The 26877-nt window shown below is 40.6% G+C and overlaps 1 protein-coding gene across 7 annotated transcripts in view; it reads right to left on the bottom strand.

The window, feature by feature from the left end:
• Positions 1-26877, bottom strand: part of fam184ab (family with sequence similarity 184 member Ab) — a 122454-nt gene that overhangs the window by 23161 nt on the left and 72416 nt on the right. For all 7 annotated transcript variants that reach the window (XM_068576552.1, XM_068576551.1, XM_068576553.1 and 4 more), the window contains exons 11-16: positions 25540-25701; positions 24501-24622; positions 16967-17117; positions 13701-13913; positions 5571-5724; positions 2722-2849 (exon numbers count right to left, since the gene is read on the bottom strand). In XM_068576552.1, coding sequence (XP_068432653.1) covers positions 2722-2849; positions 5571-5724; positions 13701-13913; positions 16967-17117; positions 24501-24622; positions 25540-25701 — 930 coding nt within the window. The remainder of the gene's footprint in view (positions 1-2721; positions 2850-5570; positions 5725-13700; positions 13914-16966; positions 17118-24500; positions 24623-25539; positions 25702-26877) is intronic.

Raw genomic sequence — 26877 nt, 5'->3', positions numbered from 1 at the left:
TGATTCAGTCATAGTTTCACGAAAAGTGAACTATATATATATATATATATATATATATATATATATATATATATATATACACACACTTTTTTTGTTATACTACAAAAAGCCCTGTAACTTCTTTGTGAAACTAAACCTTGACCCTTGAGAGAAATATGATTTTAGAGGCTTTAAAGTTACTGTATCTTTCCTAGATACTATCAGGTATGACTATAATTAAACAACTGGATCCAAATCACAACTGGACATTTAACACAAAAAGGAGGGAAGGAAATAATGTGAAATATTAAAATGAATTGTGACGAAAGAGGTGCCAGAGAAAGTGACGGCACTTCTAAGATACTTTACTTATCCTGATGAAAAAAAGAATAACTTCCAAGTTCACAGAGAAAGAAGCACTTTGTCAAAAACACTAAAAGCTACATCAAAGATCGAACGATATGGAAATAGAACAGAATGGACGTTGGATGTCAAGAGATGCTGATGATGTGATAATTGATCAGACAGCTCGGTTAGATCAAACAAGTTAAGTATCGCCAAGGAGACGGATGACAACAGCCTGTACTTCATCAGCCTCTTCCTCCCCGTCTGATGTCTGTTCAGTAATTGGAGGTATAAAAACAATATTTTACACAGCGGGACAGCTCTCTGCAGCGGAGCTCAACTCAGGAAGTTTCGGTCTATGTGCCATTAGGGCTGCGGCACAGCAAACATGGAATTAATGTGAAACACAAAATCTCGGCGTCTCCGTCTCTGAATTTGCACACGCCGCATTTTACCCGAAAAAAGGAGATTCACTTGGTGGGTCGCAGTTTGTCCCGTGAAATCTGACGGATTATTTTAAAGTTGAGGGAGGCAGCAGCAGATGGTGAAAGGACAGAAAGGATGCAGCTCTCTTTCAAATTAGGGTGGCCAAACAGGGATTTCTCCTGCCAGAGAAAATGTTCCCAATTGAAATCCCTTGTTGCATCTCATCCTCTCTCTCTCTCTCTCTCTCTCTCTCTCTCTCTCTCTCTCTCTCTCTCTCTCTCTCTCTCTCTCTCTCTCTCTCTCTCTCTCTCTCTCTCTCTCTCTCTCTCTCTCTCTCTCTCTCTCTCTCTCTCTCTCTCTCTCTCTCTCTCTCTCTCTCTCTCTCTCTGCCATCACATTTTATGTACGATTCTCTGCAGTGCCCAATCGAGCCATGAATGCCCAAAAAGTTAAGTTAAACAAGTGTAATTAAAGTACCAGCGCTGGTGCTGATTTCTGATGTGCATGATAGGAATTGAAATGTGTTTGCATGATGAAAATAGCCAGAAGCCGTCACTAGAGTTTAAAGCTTATTTAGTTTACATATAAACAGTCAACCAATTGCCTTCGTTCTTGACTTATTCCAAAGTAAGCGGTGTGAGTCTACTTGGCATCAGAGAGAAGCTTGTGTGCTGCAGCAGCGACTGAAATATAAACTGTTTCCACTGTATTTCCTGACTGACAGGCGGCTCAGACTGTAATACTTGACTATTAGCTTTCATTGACCCTGATTGCCTTGGCAACTAAAGATGAGAGGGACTGATGGTGGAGTGTGTGTGTGAGTTGTGTGTGTGTTGTGTGTGGGGGGTATTGAATACGACCAGCTGTGCGTCTCTGCTGGGACATCTGTACCACAAGGCGATGAGATGGTGTTTGGGGTAATTAGTAAGATTTACAAGAAGATGGTAAGAGGATAGCCTACCGGGTGGTGTGTGTGTGTGTGTGTGTGTGTGTGTGTGTGTGTGTGTGTGTGTGTGTGTGTGGTCGCGTGTGTGTGTGAGCCTGCGGCAGGTGGTATTTTAGGCACACCAGCTAATGTAATTTCTGTGTGACAGCTGGCACAGGTAAATATTCAAAAAAAGTAAAGAAAACTGAACTACTTTTACTGTCAGTTGAATCTCTTGATGTATTTGTGATCAATATATTCATTTTTTGTCTCATAAATAGTAAAAACTCTCCATCACAATTTTAAAGATTTGCATTTTTTGGGTTTCAAATAGCTTGCTTAGCCTAATAGTCCAAAACCTAAAAAACTAAATGGCTGTTGATTAGTTTTCTGTTGATCACTTAATAATCATGGGTTGCATTTATTGTGAAGCACTCACTGGATACACAAATCCTCTAAACCAACCAGGACTGAAATCTTATGAATTATAACTTGAAACAATAAAATAAGATAGTAATTCATCACAAGCATATTGGCATCAATGAATTACCAGTAAAGCCTCAAATACAGGGTTTCTTTGGATTTTTGTAGTTGCAGCGAAAATATGACACTGAAACTTTTATTATTTTTGAGGTGGTATCATGTGTTGCTGCCTCCGCCCACAGCAGTACATTTCTTTGCATCCGTGCTGGTGTCCCTTTCTATTTTTAAATCCACTGCAAGTCAAACACTGACAATGCATAACCACCTCATACAACCCCTCCTTGAAAACACCCAAACACTCCCTTTAAATGTGTATTATTTAGACTTCCTTCCCAGTGTTTCCTACTAGAATAGCTTCCTTGGACACAGAGTGAATGTGTTGGTAGAGGTAGTAATAGTGTGCAAAGAGAGGTCCTGAACGCCTCACAGGAGTGGATTTAATCGAATCCATCTCCTATTTGACATGCCATTAATCACAGCAGCTTTGTTTATTTTATTTCATGAAGTCCCCCCACACACACACACACACGTCCAGATGCTTCAACGGTAGACTGGTCTCCTACCTGTATCCGGTTGTTCTCCAGGGTTTTCTCCAGCTCCACCTTGGCAGCAGCTGACTCCTGTTGGTGGGTTTGTCTCAGGTGTTCGATGGCTGACGCGTGGATGTGGTTCAACTCTGATCGCAGAGATGCTGATGGGGAAAGAAGTGCAATGGAAAAAAAGGACATATTTCATTTGTACAGAGCAAATCACAGAATGGAAACAGAGCTTGTTTCAGACCCAGTGATTTTAAAGCTCTTTGCAAAAGCTTCCTCCAACCTTTAGTCCGCTTGCTCATTCATGGCAGAGGCTTTTTGTTTTTTACAAAATGAATGAATAAAGTTTTTTTGTTCGTTTACACATAAAGCAGGGTGATTCGGAGGCCTTTGTCCAAGTGGCCTTTAATCCTCACTCCAATAACTTTCATTGTAAACAGCCTAATGGTTTAGAGAAGCATATAGAGGGAACAGAGGGATTCGCTTTCTATTTGAACGGAAGACACATTTATAATGTCAGAGTAAAGCAATACAGCAGTGAAAGCTGACCACTGCAGTTTTTTTTAAAAAGAAAAACGCATTATATTCACCTACACTCCCACGAGAGACACACACACGTAGATACACACACGTTCAAGCGCACGGACAGGATGAAGAAAATTGAAAGAGGGCAAGAGATAAAGAGGAAAAAAGGGTTATAAAAGGACGTCCGGATGTGGGAAGTGAGAGATAGATGGGAGCAGCTCTCCAGTGTCAGGACCATGACATGAAGGTTAATGGAAGACCATTTATCACAGCACAGCACTGGTGTGTTCGCACTGAAAACTGAGGAAATACAGAGCTTTTACTGCACTTTCTAGAGGTGTGGGTCTATCTTTGACTTTCTGCCGATGTTCTCAATGTTCTACCTGTTGTACATCACATTATTGTCTATAAAAAACTTGGACATAATGCACGTGCATCAATACATATATATATATACATATATATATACATATATATATATATATATATATATATATATATATATATACATATATATACATATATATATATATATGTATATATATGTATATACATATATATATATATATATATATATATATATATATATATATATATACATATATATACATATATATATACATATATATATATATATATATATATATATATATATATACATATATATACATATATATACATATATATATATACATATATATACATATATATACATATATATACATATACATATATACATATATATATATACATATATATATATACATATATATATATACATATATATACATATATATATATACATATATATACATATATATACATATATATATATACATATATATACATATATATACATATATATATATATATATATACATATATATACATATATATACATATATATATATATATATATACATATATATATATATATATATATATATATATATATATATACATATATATATATATATATATATATATATATATACATATATATATATATATATATACATATATACATATATATATATATATATATATATATATACATATATATATATATATATATATATATATACATATATATATATATATATATATATATATACATATATATATATATATATATATATATATACATATATATATATATATACATATATATATATATATATATATATACATATATATATATATATATATATATATATATTAAATACAGATTTTTACCATCGAAAGAACACAGCATTTGTAAACATATCTCTCCACATTCTTACCAACAATGTTCAGGGAAAAATTGAAAATAAAGAATAAAATATAGATGGATAAACTGTATTGATCCCAAATTGTAACAGCACGAGTTAATTTATAAAAGTGTCCCATATTTTCCTAAATGTAACACCATATTAATTCCTCCAAAACAAGGCAGGAAGCCATTTCCTGTGCTGGTGTAGGGCCGGCCATACTTTCCCACCTCAACACTATCACCACCCGCATGAGGCAGGTTTGTATTATTCAAGGTGTGAAGTGATCATGATAGATACCTAATGTACAGAGCTTCACCTTGATGTGCATCAATAATTAAAATGGATCATTCTGCATAATAATCTCTCTGAAGCCTTCACTTTTGTACTTTTACTTAAGTCTTACTTTAGACTTTTAATTGTAACAGAGTATTTATACTCTATAGTAGTACATGGTAAAGGATCTGAGTACTTCTTGCAGTGTAGTTTTTAGCTGGTTAATTGACACAGGAATGTTTTGCATCATAAGAACAGATCGAACTGTACTTTCATGAAATCCAACTGTATGTGGGCAGAAAAATGTGTACGTGTACATCTCAAAGTAATAGTTCTATATCCCTATTTACTACATGAGGGCAGAGGTTTTACTTTTCATTATGTTCTTTCAGTTTGACCAAAAGGTCATGGGAGGGTGAATCTTTTTTTACACACACACACACACACACACACACACACACACACACACACACACACACACACACACACACACACACACACACACACACACAGTCACTAATAATTGTATTTGTGGAGGGAACAGCACTCTATGGTACTTTAGTCCAACAAAAACTTGTTTCGTTCTTTATGTTAATTGACATTTTATGTAAGTTTAATTGTTTAATTGTGTTTCATCCAGCTGTTGCTGGTTGGGTGTTTGCTTCACTACAAGAAGTTTATAACCATATTAGAATACTAGCAAAGAAAATTGACAAGCTCTAGTATTAGCATCAGGCATTAGCAATGCTGAATGGAGCGCTGCCACACACACGCACACACACACACACACACGCACACACACACACACTCACAATAAGCTCTTACCCAGCATGGCTTTGCCCTCGTCCTCCAGTTCAAAGCGGAGTGTTTGGAGCTCTTGTTCCGACTGCTGTTTGAGTGTCTCGATGCTCTGGCGGTGAGCCTCTCTGAGAGACTGCAGTTCTGCATGGTGATGATGGCGGAGGCGCTCTTCCAACTCCTGATGGAGAGATGAGGCCAGGGGAGGATGAGGGAGGATAACAGAAAGGAACAAAGCGAGGTGCAGAAAAATAGCAAGAAACAGGAAAACAGGGAGTGGGAGAGCCATGGGGAAAGAGTGGGATGGAATAGAGGAAAAGATGGATGGATGAAAATAGAGAGGAGGGGGAGAGAAAGTGTGGATGAAACGTTTAAGAAGCAGGAGATGATGGAGTGGGAGGAACATAAATAAAAGAGATATAAAAATGAAATGGAAAAAGTGAGGCAGGGAGAGAAAGGGAAGTAGTTTAGCATCATTTCAAATCCTCTCAAAAGGCTGAAGGAGAAACTGGCCAATCATCACACTGACTTAAATTGCACCAACACACCAGCCAAGAAGAGAAAAGTAGAGATGAGATCACTTCCAATGTCAAAATGCATCGAAAAAAAGACTGGAAGTCTCTTAAAAACTTAAAAGCTTTGTAGAACGACCTTCACTGTGAAGACAAACAATTGAAAGTGACTCTACGAAAGAGTTTTGGGGGAACTAAAAAAGAAGGTAAAGTCATCTCAATGGCAAGATGCATTGTAATATTGACAGTTGCTTCTATTTCTACACAACAGTTTTTAAAAAGACAAACAATTAACTAACACATACAAGTTTGTTGAGCTACCATGTGAGACAACAAGAAGTGTTGGCACAGAAGAAGGGAAGGGACTTGAATACTAAGAGTTTCATGATAATTCGGTGTATTATGAACAGATGTTAATCACTGTTATGTACTCAAAGTGTCCTAAAAGACAGCAAGGTCGAAACAGAAGTGTTATGTTTGTACACGTGGTCATTAATAAATGTATTTGTGGAGGAAACAGCAGTCTATGGTACTTTAGTCCAACAAAAACATGTTGCGTATGTAAATGAGGGAATTAATTAAATTGTGTTTAGTTAGTTTCATCCAGCTGTTGCTGATCGTGTGTTTGCTTCATTACAAGAAGTTTACAACCATATTAGAACATTAGCAAAGAAAACTGACAAGCTCTTATTTACACAGTATTAGCATCAGGCATTAGCAATGCTGAATGGAGCGCTGCCACAACACACACACACACACACACACACACACACACACACACACACACACACACACACACACACACAGAGGCTGTGTGGAACATTTACTTTGGCAGAAAGAGCTGTTGTTGATGTGTGAGGAGCCATATTGCGTGCCTGAGTGTTTACAGGAAATATGCTTTTACTTTTAGTTAAACACATTAACTATCGATGCTTCTGTCAACTCGATCAACAACTCGAAAGACTTTTGTCGTGTGAAGTGACTTATTCCAGTGAGCTCATCAATGGGACAAAGTTGGCTTTCAGCTGGCTCGTTGGCAGTGAATGTGAAACTAACGTCACATCAAACCCGCGACGACCAGTTTCATTTTTTACTATAAACATGAGGACAGTTTGTATAATTGCTCACAGTAATCCTACATTGTTCCATTCATTCAACACAAAGATACGGAAATATACTAAAGTTTTCTTGGGATGTCTATAGCTAAACGTGGCACTCTTGTTTTTTTATTAACTTCAGTGCCGTCGATCTCAAGGTTCAACTTGATCAGATTAGATTAAACTTTATTGTCATTACACATGTACAAGTACAGAGCAACAAAATGCAGTTTAGCATCCAACCAGAAGTGCAATAGTATAAAGTACCAGTACAGAAAATAAGTTAATGTTCCAAGTGGAACTGTAGTATATGAATACCGAATATAAATTAGGTAATGTTTAGTACATAGACCACAGATCTGGCCCGTCATCATGTTATCATAACTCTGAAGGCAGTTGTGAAAGATAAAGATCACGAGCACATTTACATTCAAATACATATGTAAATAACAGTGATAATAATGACGGTGATTATAATAATAATAGTTAAAGTTCACATGAAAGAGCTAGCAGAGTGCAATTTGATTCCACATATTTTCCTGCCATGCAAATAATGAATCAAATCATGTAAATCTATTCCCACCTCCTTAAAGAAATGTTTTCCAACTTTGCACTCTAGAATCACCTGCATCGAACATAATATCCAGATAAATCATTTAAATATAATATAATTCTAATAACAGGTCACAAATGCAGCCTGAGAGCGGGGACCCTCGTTTTTATTATTCCATAAAGCCATGAAAGCACTCCACTGCCGACATGAAAAGTGCTGTTCACGCTGAGTGAACCCATCTTCTTTTGTCACTAAAATTTCGAGATGCCATTTTGAAAATTATAACTAGAACCCACGAACAAGGAACATTTTTTAAAATGATATTCATAGAAGGTTGACGGCAACATCTGTGGCATTTTAATTCGCCAATATGTTATGCCTCGGGGGGATGATTCACAGAGCCCTGAATATTCAAATGAACCTCGCTCCGAGGTGGCGGACGACAGTTTCGGTTTCTGAGTGTTTGACGAGGCTGTTTTTGTGGCAACACTTGAAACAAAACAGTTCATTAATGACTTTGTGATGTGAGAGAGGGGATAACAATGTTGTTAACTCTGCATTTAAATGTGTATACGCTTAAAACTGATACCAAGAAGCAAGCCTCCTCCGTCACTCATTCTCTCTGCTCTTATGCAGTCACAGTTGACCTCCACATCCACCTTTGCATCTGCTGGCAAACCCTTATGATCAGCTCCCCAGTACGACAAACACACAGCTATCCCTCAGCCGAATTTCCTCACACAATACTCTATTGTATACTCTGCTTTAATGTCCACCGTTAAACCATTGCATTTGCTTTACATTAATTTCACTGTCTTCAAAGGCAGTGATGAAGTGTTGCAGTGTTTTTGAATTTGCATTGCAACATTCTGTTATTATTACATACAAAAGAGAGACCGAGCACCTTGCCTGAAGAAGAGAAACCAGAGCCCCTTTCTGGAGCCCTGGAGCCCTGGGTGAAGAGCTTGCAAGTGAGTGTCTGGTGGCCGGGTCTTGACACATGGGGCTCGCACAGGCACAGCTTGAAAAATCTATTTAGAGCTGCAGCCCTGTGGGCCAACCCCTCACGGGGGGCTGGCTCTAGGGACGTGGAATGTCACCTCTCTGGCGGGGAAGAGACCGGAAGGGAGTCCTGCGGGGGATACTGCGGGAATCCAGAGCACTATGAGCCATCCGGTCCTTGTATAACTAAAATGAGAGTTGGGTCTGTATACTCAACACAATGTCAAACACAACTCCTAAGGTAGTTGACATTAAGGTTGTCCCCAGACTCACAGATGGGGTGTGGAGCTCAGATATACAGAGGGAGCTTGGAGTTCAGACGCTACTCGTTCTTATTAAAAAGGGGTCAGCTGAGGTTGTTTGGGCGTCTGATCAGGATCCTCCTGGACGCCTCGCTTTAGAGGCACGTCCAACCCGTAAGAAGCCCTGGGTAGAACCAGAACAGGCTGGAAGGATTATATACCTTGTGTCCTGGGAACGCCTCTGGGTTCCCAGGAAGAGCTGGAAAGAGTCGCTGTGGGGAGGAACATCTGGAATACTCTGCTAAGCCTGCTGCCCCCAAAAACCGTCCGCGCATAAGTGGCTAAATAATGTAATGAGGGACGGTTGGTTTTTTAGTTGTGTTGCTTCTGATTATCATCTATTTTGAATTTAGAATATTTTAATTAAGTATTTATAAGTCAGCTTTTCAATCTTGCAGCACGTTCGTACTAGTAAAAAAATACACTATTCTTATGCTGTATAAGTCCAAACACACTTGTTTATCATAATTATAACATCACAAATAATATGACAATATACTGAGGAAATAAAAAAGGGCATTCTCCAAGTTGTTATCCTGTTTAATAAATTGTTATCAATTATTAAATGCCAAATCAAAAGCAGGGAAAACTTAAATGTATCCCATCAAACTCTTTCCATCATAATAAATCACATTTGACCTCTGGCTTGTGATGTGTAGTAGCCATCAGGGCAACATTGCAGAACGTGGTTTGGTGCGTTTGGATGTTAGTTGGCAAAAACTTTGTTTGCATTTAAAAAGAATGTAGTTGAGGTTTGTTCTGTTACATCACATCCTCAAGTAACGCTCTATATCTGCTGTATTTGCTAAGCCGAACCCTCATGTTTGCGTGATCCGATCCAATCTTAAAAATCTAATTTAAGTCCCTCTTGTAACAATAATACACCATTCACATAATCTGTTTCACTCATCAACAGGTCACATTACAGATGCTAAGGACGCTGACAGGACTGGTCATGTCCGTAGCTGATCCTCAGTTTGTAAAAATACAAGTAGATGTGTGTTGAAAGCCTAGTGGGATGTTTTATCACAGTATGAGGAAGCCACTAATGTCTTCTCTTCATTGATATCGATCATTGGTCTTTTTGTACTGTGGCTCAGTAAAAAAAACATACCTTTTGTTCTTTTAATAAAAAGGGAGCACATTAATAACACTTAATCGCAGTGTGTCCTATAATTACAAATTGACTGTAATGTTGTCCCATTCACCTCCTGCTCTCTGTGCTGTTTGTCTATGTGGAGGCCTGGTGGTTCAATCTTCTCTCCATTACTGGACGGTCAATATTTGTTACTTTGTTGGTGGGTGAATCCATTTAACTAAGTAAAAAGGGGAGGTGATACTGATGAGCAAGAGTGAGACATAGCACACAGATACTGTAGCCCTCGGGTACTCGGCAGGCTCATCCATTTGCTTCGACACAGGTCTTAATCCTGACCCTGAGGACAACTGAAAGACCGAGTTAGAGGAACTGAGGTGTCTAAAAGGGTTGTAGCTTAAAAGTGTATCTGCAATGTATTCAGGTGATTTAAAGACCCAGAGGAGCAGAATCTTAATGCCTAAACTAACCTGAAACACATTGCCTTTGAAACAGGTGTCACATGCTCTTTTCTCCTGGTCTCAGTCAGAATCGAGCTGCTGTTTTATCCTCAGTTTACTCAATGCTTCCTCTGGCAGACCTGATCAGAGAGCCTTACACTAGTGGAGCCCGCTCGAGATGAAGGCATATATAACCTTTGTCAGTATTGGGCTGTGAGAAATGACTGCACATTGGCTGGATCCCAGAGGGGGAGTTTTAGTGACATATTTTTTTAAAGTGGGCTTTAAAATTCAGACAGATCATAAGACAAAAGAATATATAGTTATGTTATGGCTTGACATGTAGTGCTCAAGACTTCAGCAATATCAATGGACGATTTAGTGAATACAGGCATAAATATTCTGGTTTTATTAGCTCATACAGATGTATTACAGATTCAACAAAACATCTTCTGGGAATCTGCTTACATCAGCTGAGTGATGATATGCACACAACACAAATGTTTAACATGCACATTTTGATCAGGTGTATTGTTTTCCACCGTAGCTTTGCATGTTTGCGTGCTGATATCTGCGAATTTGTACTTAACACAAAGTACAGCTGAGGCTGATGGGAAAGTATATGGGAAACATACAAATTTTGACCTGAATGTTTGTCCCAATTTAAGTGCCAATCCATGAAACAGCTGTCAAGATAAGTCACATGGGCGTGAACAGATGGCCCGCTGGTGGTGTTATTTTCGACTTTAAGAATGTTACCATGTACCAATTCAACAATTATTAATAATGATAACCAGTAAGATGAGTGATGGGGAGCAAATAACACTCTCATGCAAGTTAAGTTGAGTGTCTGGCAAAAACCATTAAGCAGCTACAAAGCAACCAAGAACAGATCTCTACCCGTCTTCAGTTAGAGTTTATGTCGCAGATAAAATAAAAAAAATGTTTTTGATAGGTGCAGTTAAATACAACAACCCCTGGAGCTCTGCCCGCTGGTGACTGAACTAGTGTCTTGTACATTTATTTTTTATGTGCGTATTCTTGCTATAACTTGGACATTTTGTGTATTGCTTCGCAGAGTGAGTAAGACAATTTTCCCTCCGACAGCGTGCAGGCAAAAAAAAAAGGGAGCGAGAGTTTGAAGATAAGGAAGACAAAAGATGATACGCAAATCAATAGGCTGCCAATTGCTGTCTGCACACTCACCGCTTCTATTTGTAGCATTTTGGTAGCAAGAAGTCAGGGAGCTAAATTAGGTTTTGTGAATGTGTTTGTGTTGCAGCGATTTGCAACAACTTTATTACTCCCCGGATGTGACTGTGTGCAAACAGATAACACAACAGATAAGACAATCTGAACGTATCTCCCATAGACACACACACAAATCATCCATATAATGCCTCCACTCTGAATAATTGAGTTTTCTCTTCCTGCTCTGAAATATAAACACCCCGCCAACCATAAAAGTCCTCCGTGAAGTGTTTCACACTTTATTCTCCTGCTTATTAACCGAGACACAAGAAGAAAGAGTGTCAGACAGAAAAGGTGGTCAAAAGTGTGGCTATATCGAGGTAGTGTGCACCAGCTGTTGTGTGTGTTTGTATCAGAGAAGAAACGAGTGCAGGAGGAGGGAAGGGTAACAGGGAGGAGAATGTTTGTTACAGCAGTCAGTTTAGTTTACGGGAAAATAATGAAGACTGCCGATTTCACAAGTGCTGTGTGACTCAGAGGTGATATTCTTCCTCCCCCACCCCATACACACATATACACAGACACACACACACACACACACACACACACACACACACTCACACACATTTGTTTTCAAGGAGTTGCCAAAAACACATCATAAGGGCGTCGTTGCCTGACCTCCATTCTGCCAAAAGCATTAATACAATTACAGCGTCCAAGTCGGGAAAGGGGATTTGGGATTGTAATGTATAGCTCATCCAAATCGACCTTGACTGTGAAATGGAAGGATTAGCGTTGATAGAACATATTCTTGGCACCTTGAGGAGTGCGTATGTTGGTTTGAGCGTGCATATTTTGACATTATAAAGAGGAAACACAGAGCTGTCAGCAAAGCTACTTGATAGAGCAGCTATGTGCTGTCAGAGAGAGTGAGCAATGATGGTAATGACTCACTGCCAGTCTAACCTTGACTCTGACGACGCTCTCTTGGATAAAAATGCCATGGAGGGCTTCTCCCGAGGAGCTCCTCTAACTGGCAGAGAAGACGACATGAATGCTTTAGGTTCATGGGTTCTTATCATTCTCCAGTTTTGAACAATGCATACCTTTACAAACTTGGGAGCTAAGGTTTGACTTTTCAGTGTTCTGAAAATGCAGGTTTGGCTTCATGCCCTCCCATTTCCATAGTCATTATATTAGATTAACATTTACTTGAGTATAATATTGAGGTAAAGGATTTACACTGAGGCGATAGGAAAGGTGTTGCTATTAAATATATATGGTAAGTTCCAGGAAACATGCTGTTAGTTATACATCAGGACTCTCTCCATGGTTGAAGTACGGCTCCAGTTGCTGTCCATGGTGCTGACTCTGAGGTTACTATTGAGTCTGAACTATGCACAACAGTGCCCCACCAAGTGCTGCACGTAACGTTTTTAATGGCAGATACCTTTCTAGTATCATAATAACTATAATACTAGAAAGGTATCTGCCGTTAAAAATGGTGCGAAGCCCCCGTTTAGAGAGCCATACATTATTTCTCATGAGTTGCGTTAAGGTGCCACAGTGCGAGCAGCTGTGTGCAGAGCTCAGCTGGAGGACAGCATTGGGATTCCACGTGAGCGGTCGGTGACTGGGCGGTTTACTGCAGATGACAGTTAGTCAAAAAATACAGTGGGTCCTGGGATCTAGCTAGCGCCGAACAGAAGTATGAAGTCAATAAATTGGAAAAATTGGAAAATAACAACGTGCTTTCAATTACCGACAAATTGTATTGATACACTTCAGATTCACCATCTTTTCTAAATCCGACCAAGCATTTAATTTCCCCAGTAAACATAAAATTACGTTTGTTACCAAAGACCATGTGTTAAAAAGTATCATTCGCATACTATCCAGGTAGTCTCCCCGCTTCCTACCAGATACGGCGGTGAAATGGACAGACGTGTTCGCGGCCCTCCTACCTTCAGGTCCCTCTTCCTGGCTTGCTCCATGTCCTGCATGGAGCAGCAGTGGATCTCCTGCAGACGCTGCTGTCGCCTCTGGTGCTCCGTCTGCAGCTCGTCCAGCTGCATCCTCAGGTGCTCTCTCTCCTGGCTGAACTGGTGCTGCAGCTGCTGCAGCGACGACTGCGACTGGGACAGCTGCATCTCCAGGCTCTGCTTCAACAGGGAGATCTGGAGAAGAGGAACAGACAAAACACTGGTCGTTAGACTTGGGGGGAGACCCTCACCGGGGCACTTGAACAAGCCGCTGCTTGCTCACCTCTCCGTACATGTATACATTCAATTATATAAAATGGAAAGGATTTTGCAGGAAGAGCGAGATGTTTAAGGAGGTTTAGGACGTCTCTGGGGAGCAGCAGAATAAAAGAGGGCTGGCAATCAATCAGGCTTAAACAAAGATTGCATATTAATATGCTTAAAGCCTCCAGCAATAAAGTTTCTTACTTTTTGTGAATACGTTGTTTGCAATTCACTCGAGTACATAATGAAGTCTGGCTAATGGTGTGGGGCAATGAATGTAGCGCCAGAATTTGTTGTTAGGGGCGGGAAGCAGCATGATTCACCAAATGAGTCTGTCCCGACGACTTATGATGATGAGTATTTGGGCCAGTGTAGCGTTACAAAAGAGCAACTGTGCTCAACTTGCTTTGGCAAAACTGTATTCGGCTGTGGTGCCACGTGCCAAATAAAAAAGCTTATTTGATGACTAAGCTCAAAAGGACGACATGTATTATTTGAAGGACCTATGATGTGCTGCCGCTGTGCGAAGGTCCCACATGCCCTCCAATGTCTAGGAACCGCAACACGTGTTGGCAGGATGCAAAGTTACGCAGGGATGATGCCCTTGTCCGCATTACCAACTGTTTAAACCCCTCGGAGCAAACTGACAGGTGAGACCATCTGGACCCTAAATAATGAATTCATCAACACTTTGAAACATAGCTCTAATAAATTAATTCATCATCTTTTGAATGGACTTGTGGATCCTACCACACGGGAACACGGCGCACTACACAGAGAGATCCTCAGTGTCTCAGTCTCAATAGCTGCGTCCTAAATTTAGAATTTATATTATGAGCAAGACGTGAGTCATACGCTGTGTCAAAAGGTTGAATAGCTTTATTAACACAAGAATGTGGTTACATATGCTGTGCTCTGACCCTCACATTCCCATTGTTTGGGTCTCTGAAACGTTTCAGGTGTTATTACTGAGACAAGCGGCTGTCATGTGAGTGAGGTCACAAGTCCAGAGAAAGACAATTGAGTTTCTATCAGTCTAAGTTACTTAAACTTATTTTATTTTAGTTATTTGTGTTGTCGACATTATTTGTGTTGTCTACGCTGACATATTATCGCCGTTAAGTTCTTGATCAGCAGGTCAGCGAACCGTGCGCATATTCTCGCATTCTGCAGATGTTATGCAGCATTAGCATTCATTAATTATAATAAACAAGTACAGTGCTCGTTCGGGACGTGGCCATTTGCCTCCCGGATGCGTTGCTTGCAGCATTGTCAGGGAACCGCAGAAGCGTTCGTTTGCAACGTTAGCATGTCTAGCATCCAGCAGCAAAAGCCTGCTGGAGTCTGCAGATATCCTGAAGCCCCGCCCCCTCCCTCGAGTGTGAGTACATCGGAGGAACGGGTTTTGAGATGCAAAGAACACACACACACACACACAGAGAGAGAGGTGTCTTACTTTATCATTAGATATAATAAATTCATATTCAATAATGTCCGGAGGGAAGCATTTGTCTTACAATCAGCTGAATGCTTCTCTATGGTCTCCAGCTAGTCGGGCGATAACTCTCAGTGGGGTCGTCACTGTAAACAACAACACATTAATGTTCCACAATGTGTTTACGTAGAAGTATTGTTTAGTGCGCTTTAACTCATCGTGGCCCCTTAGGAAGGTGTTGTGACTCGACCTGATGAGACCAAAACCTTTCATAGTTACAGGTACAGGTGCGTAATGTATCGCGCCTATGCACACATTCACCCCTGTAACTCGCCACATAAAGTGCAGATTACAGCAACACTGATGTTTGCACACATTGTGTTGTGTACACACAGTGAAGCATCTTTTGTGTGTAAGCAGAATCCCGTCATATTTTGTCGAAGATTCATCTGCCCAGGCATCAGGGCATCACGGGCACAGAGATAATATTCTGTTAAAATAGGCCTTCATCAAAACATCAATTGATTTCCAAACAGCTTCCGAGGAGGTTGACCGCCTCTCTCATTTGACATCGAAAGTAAATAAGTAGAGCTCTGCTGAGTGCCACCTCGCGACGCGGACACATTAATCACTGGAAAGGGTGCTGACGGACAGCGCGGCGACGAGCAGCAGCGCGGCGTGCAGGAATGTGTGTGTGCCTGTGTGTGGGCGTCGATGTCCACAGGAGAGCTTAGTCACGCTTCATTAATATTAGCGGGCGGTCATTAGCGGCAGCTGCCCGCTCCGGTGAATTCACAGCGGCATCAAACAGTGAGTGTGTGAGTGGGTCGGTCCACCGGTGCGAGGGCGATATAAGTCAGCCTGGCCTTACTTAGTGGCATCGGGAGCTTTGAAGGGATGCAGTGGCTCATATTGTCTTTTCTCATCCTCTTCTTGCCTATTGATTTTCTTACTATGGGTATAATTACACATTTGACTGAAGCTGCAGGCTTTTTGTATACACAGCCCGGGTTGAGCATGAAACCATCTTCAAGCAGTAAATAAAAGTACCTTCACTTATCCTCATTGGGTGGAATGTAACTGAGTATGTAACCTCAGGTACTGTACTTAAGCACAAGGTACTTTTCGAGGTACTTGTGCTTTACCGGAGCATTTTAAATCCATGCTGCTTAATATGTCACTACATTTCAGAGGGAAATATTGTACTATTCACAGCACAATATTTATTCGATAACATTAGCTGCTTTGAAAGGTAGATAATACAAAATATGAATCTAATCATAAAGTAAGATGTATTATTAACGATTACTGAAAGCCACTACGGAGTATATAAAGCTTAATATTTACCAGCTGCAATGTTAAAGTGATGTACACCTTAATACATCACAATTTATAATCCAATAAATATTCATCTGAAATGGGCCATTCTGCATAAAGTTAATAATACGTTTTGGTCCTAAAAGACCAAAAAGCTTCATCATGGTGAGAGGCTGGTCTTCAACACACATTCACATGCTGCACTGCACGGATCCATTGGCAGTCGTCGTACCTGTTCCAGAAGGTCCTCCACCTTCCTCTGCCAGCTCTCCCTGGCGTTGCTCATTTCCTGCTCCTTGCTTTGTGCCAGCTGACTCAGCGCTGAGGCCTTGTCCTCCAAGTGGTCTTCTCTCAGCTCCTCGCGTAGCTTCTTACACTCCTGCCTACAACAGGGCAAAGCACACAGATATTTGTGGTTATTTCTCAGGTACTGGGCTCATGCTGTGACCAAGAGCGATTGAGCAAAACCGCACCAAGTGCCTCTACACTTGCATAACCAACATAACAAAAACAATGAAATACAATATTCATGTGTGAGTGAAGTGTCTGTAAAAGACAGGAGCCGTGAAAGAGAGGAAGGGCGGGTCGCCTTACAATTGGAATATCCCCGGCTCCACCAGTCCATATGTCGTGTCCTTGGGCAAGACACTGAACTCAAAACCGTGGCAACGTGAGCCTTCGGGTGCAAAACCGTGACCGCCATCTGACTTGTGAATGACGTTGCCACAGATTTGCCCTATTCAGCTCCCTCTGCTGCAGTATTGTAAAGGGAAGAGTGAGAGGAGGGGTATTAAGCTTGTTGCAACCTGCAACTCCACTGCTAGATGCTGCTAAGTCCGACACACTGTCCCTTTAAATGGTCTGGCTTAGTTTACACCAGCTTGTAGGGAGAAATATTAGACTCTTTAGCCTCTAAATGCTCCACAATGTTCACCAAATATTTGTGTCGGTCGACCATTTGGTGGTGAGCTAGTAGTGAGTTTTTTTCTTTCCGCTGCGGCAAAAGAGGATGAAGCTGTGAGAGTGAACCGAAACAGCGGAGTGGCAGACCATGAAACCAAAACCATGACAAATTGACCGTAGAAGGCTGTAGAGCCGAGGTGATGGTTCTCTGTGGGCATATCACTCAACCTGATCTATTAATACAAACATATGTATTAAGGCAGCATTACGTTAGTCCGTCTATCGAGGCTCGAGACGGATTCGGCTGCAGCGTCATTGTGAAAGTTGCAAATTTGATTTTGGAAAACTTGAACTGGAAAGCTATTCTTTGCTTGTGGCTGAATTACCAAAATATGATGGCAAGACCTGGCGGATTTAATATTTTGAGTAAGTTTTAAGCCTCCGCAAAGTAGATGTTTTTACTGTGTTGGCATAAATTGAAACCCTTTGGCTTCCTGGAAGACAAGAAATCAATCTAAAATGACACTGCGAGAAGTGATTACGCCTCATCGTCAACGAGCTGATCTTCCAAACTTGTCTTTCTTTGAGGCACCTTTGGCACGCTTGTTGTTGGCTCTTGTTGTAGTAGACGTGAGGTTTTATTACAGATCACAAGCGCAGCAACAATATCTGGCAAAAAAAAAGCAACAAACTGCAAACAGAACGTTGCAACGAAAGTTAAGGTGCTTCAGAGAGCTTCATATTCACTTCCAGAGAACAATAAATGGTCCTTTATCGCACCTCAACACTGCATCTACCGAGCGACCGTCCCTCTTCAACGCTGCTGCTAACAGCTTTCTGCGTGGCTCTGTGTGTGTGTGTGTGTGTGTGTGTGTGTTGTCATATAAAAGCTGCGTGGGAGTTGAAATGGCAGCTGTTAAATGAAGTATCGAGGCAAAACGCGCTTTTTTTTTTTTGGCACTTTGAGAGCCAGAAAGTGTCAAACTGAAGGCGGGCTCTCTGACAAACGTGTGCGTGCACACACACACACACACACACACACACACACACACACTGGCCTTGGGCTTCAAAAGAGCTCTGGTCTTTATAATAAGTGGCGTTCTACAGCATAGCAGGAAGAGAGATCAGGGCAGATGGAGAGAGGTAAAGGAAGGAAGGAGTGGATGAACTGTCAAAGATGGAAGATATATCCTGATGAGATGTGGGATAATTGGCTGGATTTGCCTCCCTGTGCTCTGAGATATAACGCACACCAGCTCATTTGAGGCGTGCATTTGTGCGTGGGATTATGCATATCGACATAAAGCGTTCGTAGGTAGCATTGGCGAAACCAGCGAGTATTTTTCAAAACCATCCAACTGAATAACCTGGCCCTTCGTTGCCGACTCCTTTACAAGGAAAGTAGCAGCACTGGCTCCAAAAGTCGCTGAATCTAGTGAGTATGGTCAGTTAGGTCGGCAACCACACCCTCAGGCTCCTTCCAGAGCCGCTCCCCCAAAACTGTCACAATGAACGTAAACAATGAACATGGCTATTGTTACCACTCACAGCTGTCAGGCGAGACGCTTGTGGAGGACTGAGTCCAACCATTGCATACTATAGTTGCATCACAGTTAATACATATTGCAGTCCTGCAACAGCAGTACCAGATACCAGATGTGTTTTTTGTAAGAGCATTAAATTAATTGATTGCTGTTGGGATGTAATAAGAATTTTAAATAATACAACATTCTAAATACATTAACAACCCTACGTCCATTCATTTATTATCCAGTCACTGTGCATTACAATTTACCGTCACGCTTGAACACAACTCAGAAATACTTGTTTCCCGGGCAGAGAGCCACGGCCTCACACTGGCCTCTCATCATTAGTTGTGTATATGTCCGTCATTCACATCTGCATCGCACAAAGTAAGAAATACATTTCATATGAAGTTACAATTTGTCTACAACTGTGATTTAAAAACAAGTTCCACGGTTAAAATACACACAGATACGTATTTTCTTGAAAAACATCTCGTCACATCTGACCTTCTCTTTTCTAAAAATGTAAAATGATTTTGAGGAGTCACAGTCAGTACCTGCTGCAAGTGTACTTCATCACTGGAAGTCATTTTATTTCCCTTCATGCTCTTCAGTGAATATATTTCTCAATGTGGCTGAAGATTTCCTGTACGTGGACCTCGTGCTTAGAATTGAATCAGAACGACTATATCCAAGGTCAACGACGAACCTTCAAGCCCACATTTCCGCTAATATCTTTATAATATATAACGTTTTTAAAGCAAAGCGGTTGAACAAAGAACCATAATCGAACCAAGGACTTGTACTGCCGTTGTTAACCTCCATATTATCTCCATTCTCAGGAGTTATTGATAGCGTCTGTAGAACAGAATGACCCAGGAAATGATCTATTGTGGCGACGTGGTGGGAGATGTCCTGTGTGCAACTTTTAATCTGAGTTCGAAGTTACACTGCGCCAATAAAGGCTTTCCCCAAACACTTGGGATGAGAGCTACTGGACGTGCTAATGCGGGCAATTCAATATTAGCTGTCCTTCTGATATTTACCTTGTCAATGTCGATGTCTAACATAGCTACAGAGTTTAGACACACATTCCCCAACGCAAACATCCGTCCAGTGCTGGAGGCTTCTTGTACAAACTCAGCGCTCCTCCTGTGTGGCGCGACTGGGAAGGTTAGATCACCGGGGTTGTTTCATCCTCTGGGGATCATGACACACGGCAATCCCTCCAACAGTTGCTGAGACAATTCAGCCCGGTAAACCGATTCATCTACACATTGGCACACATTTGAGAACAGAGCGACTGACTGGCTGAGAGGTTCCCGAGCACGCTCGACAAGGTCCTCTGTATGACCAGGACGAACTCGCGTGTGCTGGCCCCGCCTCAGTGTGCTGATCCGCTCAACATCCTCTGTTCATTTGGTAATCCGGAGAGCTCTTTCCATGATTATGCTATCACAGAGAAACCGTCTGTTTCCACTGTGAAACGGGGATTAAAGCCAGCCTCCTTAATTCAGACGGCTCGCTAACCACAGTGTACTCACCCCAACCACCAAATGAATAGATGTTCTCCTGAGAATTAAGAGCTGTGCGCAGAAAGACAAAGGAAGGTGAGTGGAAGCTGATGAAGAGGTGACAGAGAGGAGAGGAGGGGGTTATCGGTATGAGTAAGCTGCAACAGTGTTGTTTCTACAGTACGTTGACTTCTGCTTTCTAGATCCGCTCTTAAAGCCAGAAAAACTAAAATCTACCATTTCCCATTGCCAGAAATATATCTGGAACTTGTTCAGTCTCTCTTTAAAACTCTCAAACCAGAGCGGGTGATTCCTGGGACAAGTGGAATGACTGAGAAAGATGATTTTGATGCGTTTTCTTTTCTGTCAAATATGGATGAAGTGTGTTTCTATGATCAGCAACGTAAAATTGCTGTTTTCTGAGTTGAGTCTCTGGAGCGCCACATAGCGTCGCACCAGAAAATGAAGAAGAAGTAGGATGTGTGTTTTACAACGAGGTAAAATGATTGTTTCTGTCAATGGAGTCTTGTAGCTTTGAGGAGCACATATAATGTCTGCTTATTTTCCCATTTAACTCTATGAATTAAGGATTAAAACCAGAGTTGGTGATTGCTGGAATAATGTAAAGACTTACCAAGATGGTTTTAATGAGTTTTATTTAGTTTCTTTTGTTTGAATAAAGCATATTCTGATGATCGGCGATGTCAAACTGCTGTTTTCTGACTGAAATCTGGTGGCTTTGAGGGGAGTATTTGTTTGTTTTGTACATCAATCAATTACAATAATTGTCTATATCCCTGTTGATTCTATTTATTACATATTCACTTCAGTGCGCGTCGCACGGCATCATCGCAGCAGAAAATTGGAAAACATGAGCATGTCTTCCCCGGTGTCGTGTTTCCTTCACTGATGATCGGAGCTGAAGCCGATAACTACCTGTCACTGCAGCAGATTCATTTGTCCCGGGAATGAATGCTGACTGCAACCTTTCCCTCTAAAGACAAAAGCCAGATGTGTTTTCCGTCCAGTGGGAAATGGGCTTTATTGTGACAGAGATTTATTGGTGGTTTAACTTTGAATCAGCCAGTCAGTTTGACAGCACAGCAGACAGAAAATTAGAACAGGCGTTCCCTAATCTGTCTTTGATGCAGTCATTTTTAGTCATTAATCTGACACCATCATTGTCGATGTCTTTTGCATTTGGTCTTTGTCACTTTTAATTCAAGACGCTTCCAAAGTGTTAAAATATTGGATGTTTCCTACTGCTTGAAATGGTATAAATATGAAGTATACAGCAGGTGAAATCAGTCACATTTGCATGATTAGTGAAGTCTGTCTCTGGTAGGAGGAAGTTTGTGTTTGGGTTAAATAAACTTGATACTTCTAGGGAGTTATATAAAAAGAAAACAACTGTCAGGAGAGCGGCTGCTGACAGATTTAGGTTGTGATGATTACAGAGAATCCAAAACAGCTTCCTGGTATTTTAGCGGTTCTTTCATAATTTGACACTTGAAACTTGACATTTATTGGTCCTCCAGTCCTTTAGTGCTTTTTGCTCCTCACACTTGGAAAGAGAGGGTCGAGAGGCCAACGGCAACGCAGGCATGAGAGAAAGCAGCCCATCCATAATATTTTCAGATCTATAAAAAAAAACTCATAGCCACTGGCAAAAATCCAATAATGATATATTGGCCTGTATTTTTGCCCCTATATTTTGTGATTATGATAAATATGAACTTGTAAAAAGGTGCGTATATGTCAAATAAAATAAATACAAAGTAATGGAGTCACAAATATAAAATGATTTACTCTTACTTATTGGCTGACACACGTGCTGACACCTACACACATATATAATATTAACCGATCAGCCTGAACAATTTATTATTCTAGCCGGACTTGTCAGTCACCCCGAAAAATGAATAAACCTCAACAATACTAGTATGACAACCAGAGTTCACATTTCAGTCAGACATATTGAATGGAGGCCTCTCAGTCTGTACATATATATTGAATACATGTCAGAGGTCAGGGGGGTGTATGAGAGTTATTAAAGTTTTATTTTCCAGATGGATGTTTAAGATTTAAGTCCTTCATGAAAACATACGTTCAAAGTCGTTGTCACAAAAGATGTTGCATAAACAGGATGCGAGGTCTTTTGCAGCCTGTGTTCTGCAGACTCAGTCTCAAGTCTTTCTCCTTGCTATTTCATTCCTTATTTGTTGTTATTTACAATTCTGTTTGAGTTGACTTATGCTACTAAAATGATTACATACTCCTTTTGCTATGTTATGTGTCTTAATTAATTTGTTATTCTATTTCGTACTGAAGTTGGTATTATTTCAAATACATTTTGTGTGTTTTTATTCTCATGTAGTAGCAATCTCGAAATAATATCTTATCTTATTTCATCTATTTTATGCTATATGTTATTTTTTCATGTTTTTGCATAATACAGTTCAGTATAGGTCATACTCATATGTAATAAATCCTGCATCTCAGGTTTCATTTGATGGTTTCCAGAATACAATACATCATATCCTGTAGTTCCCAACAGTAGCATTATTTTGATCATCTGAGGCAGGAGACAGGAGGAGATAACTAAAAGCAGCCACCTATGCTGCATTTCTCTACACAACTTGGTGTTCTGCGCGAGCTGAGCCAATACGAGAAGGTGGCGTTAAAACACAGCAACAACGACTGGCCACACGCTGCTGCGCGTTCAGCACAAACCAAGTCTGAAAAAGTCAAATTAACATCAATAGCGACTGCAATTATTTGACTCAAAACCTACTACACACAGTTCACCTGTCTGTTCTGATCCTTCCGCGTTTGAAACATTTTGTTTGTGGTTCTCATAACATTTAAAAAATGAGGTTAAAGTGATTCTATAGCGAGTTCTCTGCAGAAACAGTGTCCCAGTTCCTCTGGATAATCCAAAGACCTCACTGTGAACGGCTTTCATTGGAACTACTTTCAACTAAAAAAAAATAGCCCTCATGAAAACAGTCGACAGTGTGTTCTGTGGATTATCCGGGGTAACTGGGACACCGTTTGTAGTGGGGGGAAAGCATGTTCCCTTTTGTTACTTATTTTCATGAACAGTTCAGTTTATTAAAATAGTCTAAGCGAAGAATGTGGTCACATACATGTCCCAATGCACCATCTGAAATACATGAATAGCTGTTATAGGAGAGTGTGCACTCCTTCATTCCCCTGTTGTTTAAAGCAACAACTTAATGCCTCTTCTTTATTAATAATATAAATGAGATCGTACAGTACCCAGGCATTTACCACTATTTAGTCAAGTTACTTCAGCATGAAAGAAAAGACTAAATCTTTTTTGAAGTGGAAACGCTTTGACCATCAAGAAACAATTTAATGCTGGGATTACCTTGATTAAAGTCATTTCGAGGCTGCAGACTTCACTGTAGGAAAATGATGTCGGTTCACACTTAAATAAAAAGTCAATTTCATTCTTTGTTTTCGAACAACAACATTTCAAAAGGTCTGTGGATGTTAACAGAGCCTTTGAAAAGCTGCAGATCCCTGCAAAGATAATTCTCTGTCACGGTCAATATTTCAAGCCCGGTGACTTGTTAGTGTGTGTGTGTGTGTGTGTGTGTGTGTGTGTGCATGTGTGTGTGTGTGTGTTCTATTAAGTGTAAGAAACAAAAATAGAGGAACAGAATAGACTTCCATTTCCCATCCATTTGTAATTTCATGGTCTCTCTTTGTTAAAAGACAACACAAAGGCTGTCAGATACACACATATGCGCACGCACGCACGCACGCACGCACACGCACACACACTCAAACCTACCTGAGTGTTTCGGTCCATTTGAGCTCCAGCTCCAGAGCCATCTTGTCCATCTTATGTTTCTCTTCTTCTTTGGTGGTGATGAGTTTGGCTTCATGATGACGCTTTTGGACCTCCAACTCTCCCTGTGAAGAGGCAGTCAGTCAGTCAGACTCAAGAGACAGACAGAGAGACAGACAGACCTTGGTTAGTCTGCCAGCATAAACGTTGCTCAGAGGTTTTTACGCCCTGACAGGAATCCAGTTCTTTAGGCAACTCTGAAAACTTTTGGGATTTTCTGAAGCGTGAAAAAAGGTTAATGCCTTTTGGAGTAAGGCTTGGAACAAACACTAAATGTTGCTGTTGGCAGTGTCAATCCAAAAGCATGTCACGTGGAAGTCCTTCAAAAACCCACTCTGCTCCAACACCAAATCTACATTGTTGGAATAAAATGATTTGAAGACGAATTGAAGACGAATTGAAGCGTTGATAAAACAAAAATGAATCAAATACATTTGAGAACAAATGTAAAATGAGATTTTGCTGTCATTCATTAAACAAAAAAAGCCAACTCTTCACTTACAGCAGCTCAAATATCAGCGTTTGTTGCTTCTCTCTGTTCTGTGTTATTGGAAATTGAAATAAGCAGTGGAAACATTCACCATTTTCAAGCCTATAACTTATTTAGTCTCTAAAAGACTGTTATAAATTATTAGACAGAAAGATCACGACGATTTTTTTAATCTCAATTAATAAAGCGGCAAACTACATTGTAAAAAAAAAATCCACCAGCACAAGATACAGTATGAGTTATATTGAGTTTATATTGTGGTTGGAATCAGTCCAAATGCTGTATGTGTGTGTGTGTGTGTGTGTGTGTGTGTGCGTGTGTGCGTGTGTCAGTGTGTGTGTCCTTCTATCTTTGGACTAATGTGAGTTTAACACCTTGTGAGGACAGGGCAGTTTGATGGATGCAGGCTGGTTTAAGAGTACATTTAAATTAACACTGGAGTCCTCATAAGTCCAGAAAAAAACAACTGTGTCAGCGTTTGTTGGTGCTGACCTGCAGAGCGGTCAGCAGGTTGCTGGTCTCCCTCAGTCGGGCCCTGGTGGCATCCAGCTCCTCCAGCAGCTTGTCCTGCGCCTCCTTCAGTGTGGAGATCTGTCCCTCGGCTTTCCCGACGTCCTCCTCCCCCTGCTGCACCTCCTCCTGCAGCCGGATCAACTGCGGGGTGAGGAGAGACAGCCAGAGAGAATTAACTATATTCACGCTCTCTACTTGGTTGTGCTTCAGGCTGTATCTCAGTGTGGCAGCAACCTTGAAACTACATCAGCATTTTATGCTCGGCGAGGTGGAATTTCTATCAAAAATGCATTCAATAACCATTTCTACTACTGATTGTTAAATGAGCGAGACCCATATACTTTTTTTTGCCAGCGTGGCCACATAGTTTTGCAATTCGGTCAGATCTTAATTTTCCTCGCTGTCACAAGTGAGAGTGCACAAACAACAGAAATAGGAAGTGGCAGCGGGTTTGCAGACAAAAACAAAGCTTTTAAAGACCTGGGACCAAAAACAATTTGTTCTCTTTGCATTGTCACTAAAGGAGCGATACGTTATATATTTGCGGTATTGATTCATAAAATGACCATAATATGTCATCGCATGCTAAGTTGAACTGTCCAGCCAGAAAGGCCAGGTCATAGAATGTGAAACTAATTGTCACACAAACTCAGCGTGCTGCGGCCATGCAAGCATGCCTTCAAACTACATTTTAGCCGACATAAAGAAAGTACAAGTATCACTAGTTCAATGTTAACGGCCCTCGATGGTGCGGCAGCCAGTATTTGAGACACAAGGCCGGGGAAGTGATCCTGACTAGTGCGCGCTACTGCCTTCATGCTAACACATGCTAACTACTGTAAGAAATACATATACGACCGAAACAGCAAGTTTGAGTAATCGTTGGTGAATTTAGGGTCAAACTTGCTGTTTCGGTCCAATTGAACGTCAGTTTTCATTACATATGACAGTGTTATGAAATTAATACTGATGTTTCATTGGAGCACTAAAACACTAGCGTAACGTTATTCATGCCCATCCCGAGCTACTAGTTATTTATCTATAAATACATGGCTACATTAAATGAATGAAAGTGATCAACTTTTGCTCGCTTTATATTGCAAGGTCGATATTTCTGTGAAACCCTGTAGCCAAGGTTAGCTCGCTGGCTAACACAAACTGTTGGGTTTCTTTGCCGTTTGTCCCAGCAAAGCATGACACAGCTTGGTCTGCCTGTGTGTAGGTTATGTGTCCTCAAGCTGGTGACCAAACTTAGAGTATGGGCATGAGGGAGCGGGGACACACAACTCTTTCCAATGTTTTGAATTTAGACTGCCG

The sequence above is a fragment of the Clinocottus analis genome, unplaced genomic scaffold (assembly GCF_023055335.1).
Source record: "Clinocottus analis isolate CAN_PGR_092001 unplaced genomic scaffold, fCliAna1.0.p SCAF_15, whole genome shotgun sequence".
In the NCBI taxonomy this organism is placed as follows: Eukaryota; Metazoa; Chordata; class Actinopteri; order Perciformes; family Cottidae; genus Clinocottus; species Clinocottus analis.
Note: the sequence above shows the minus strand (reverse complement) of the source record. Positions and strands in the feature narration are given on the sequence as shown.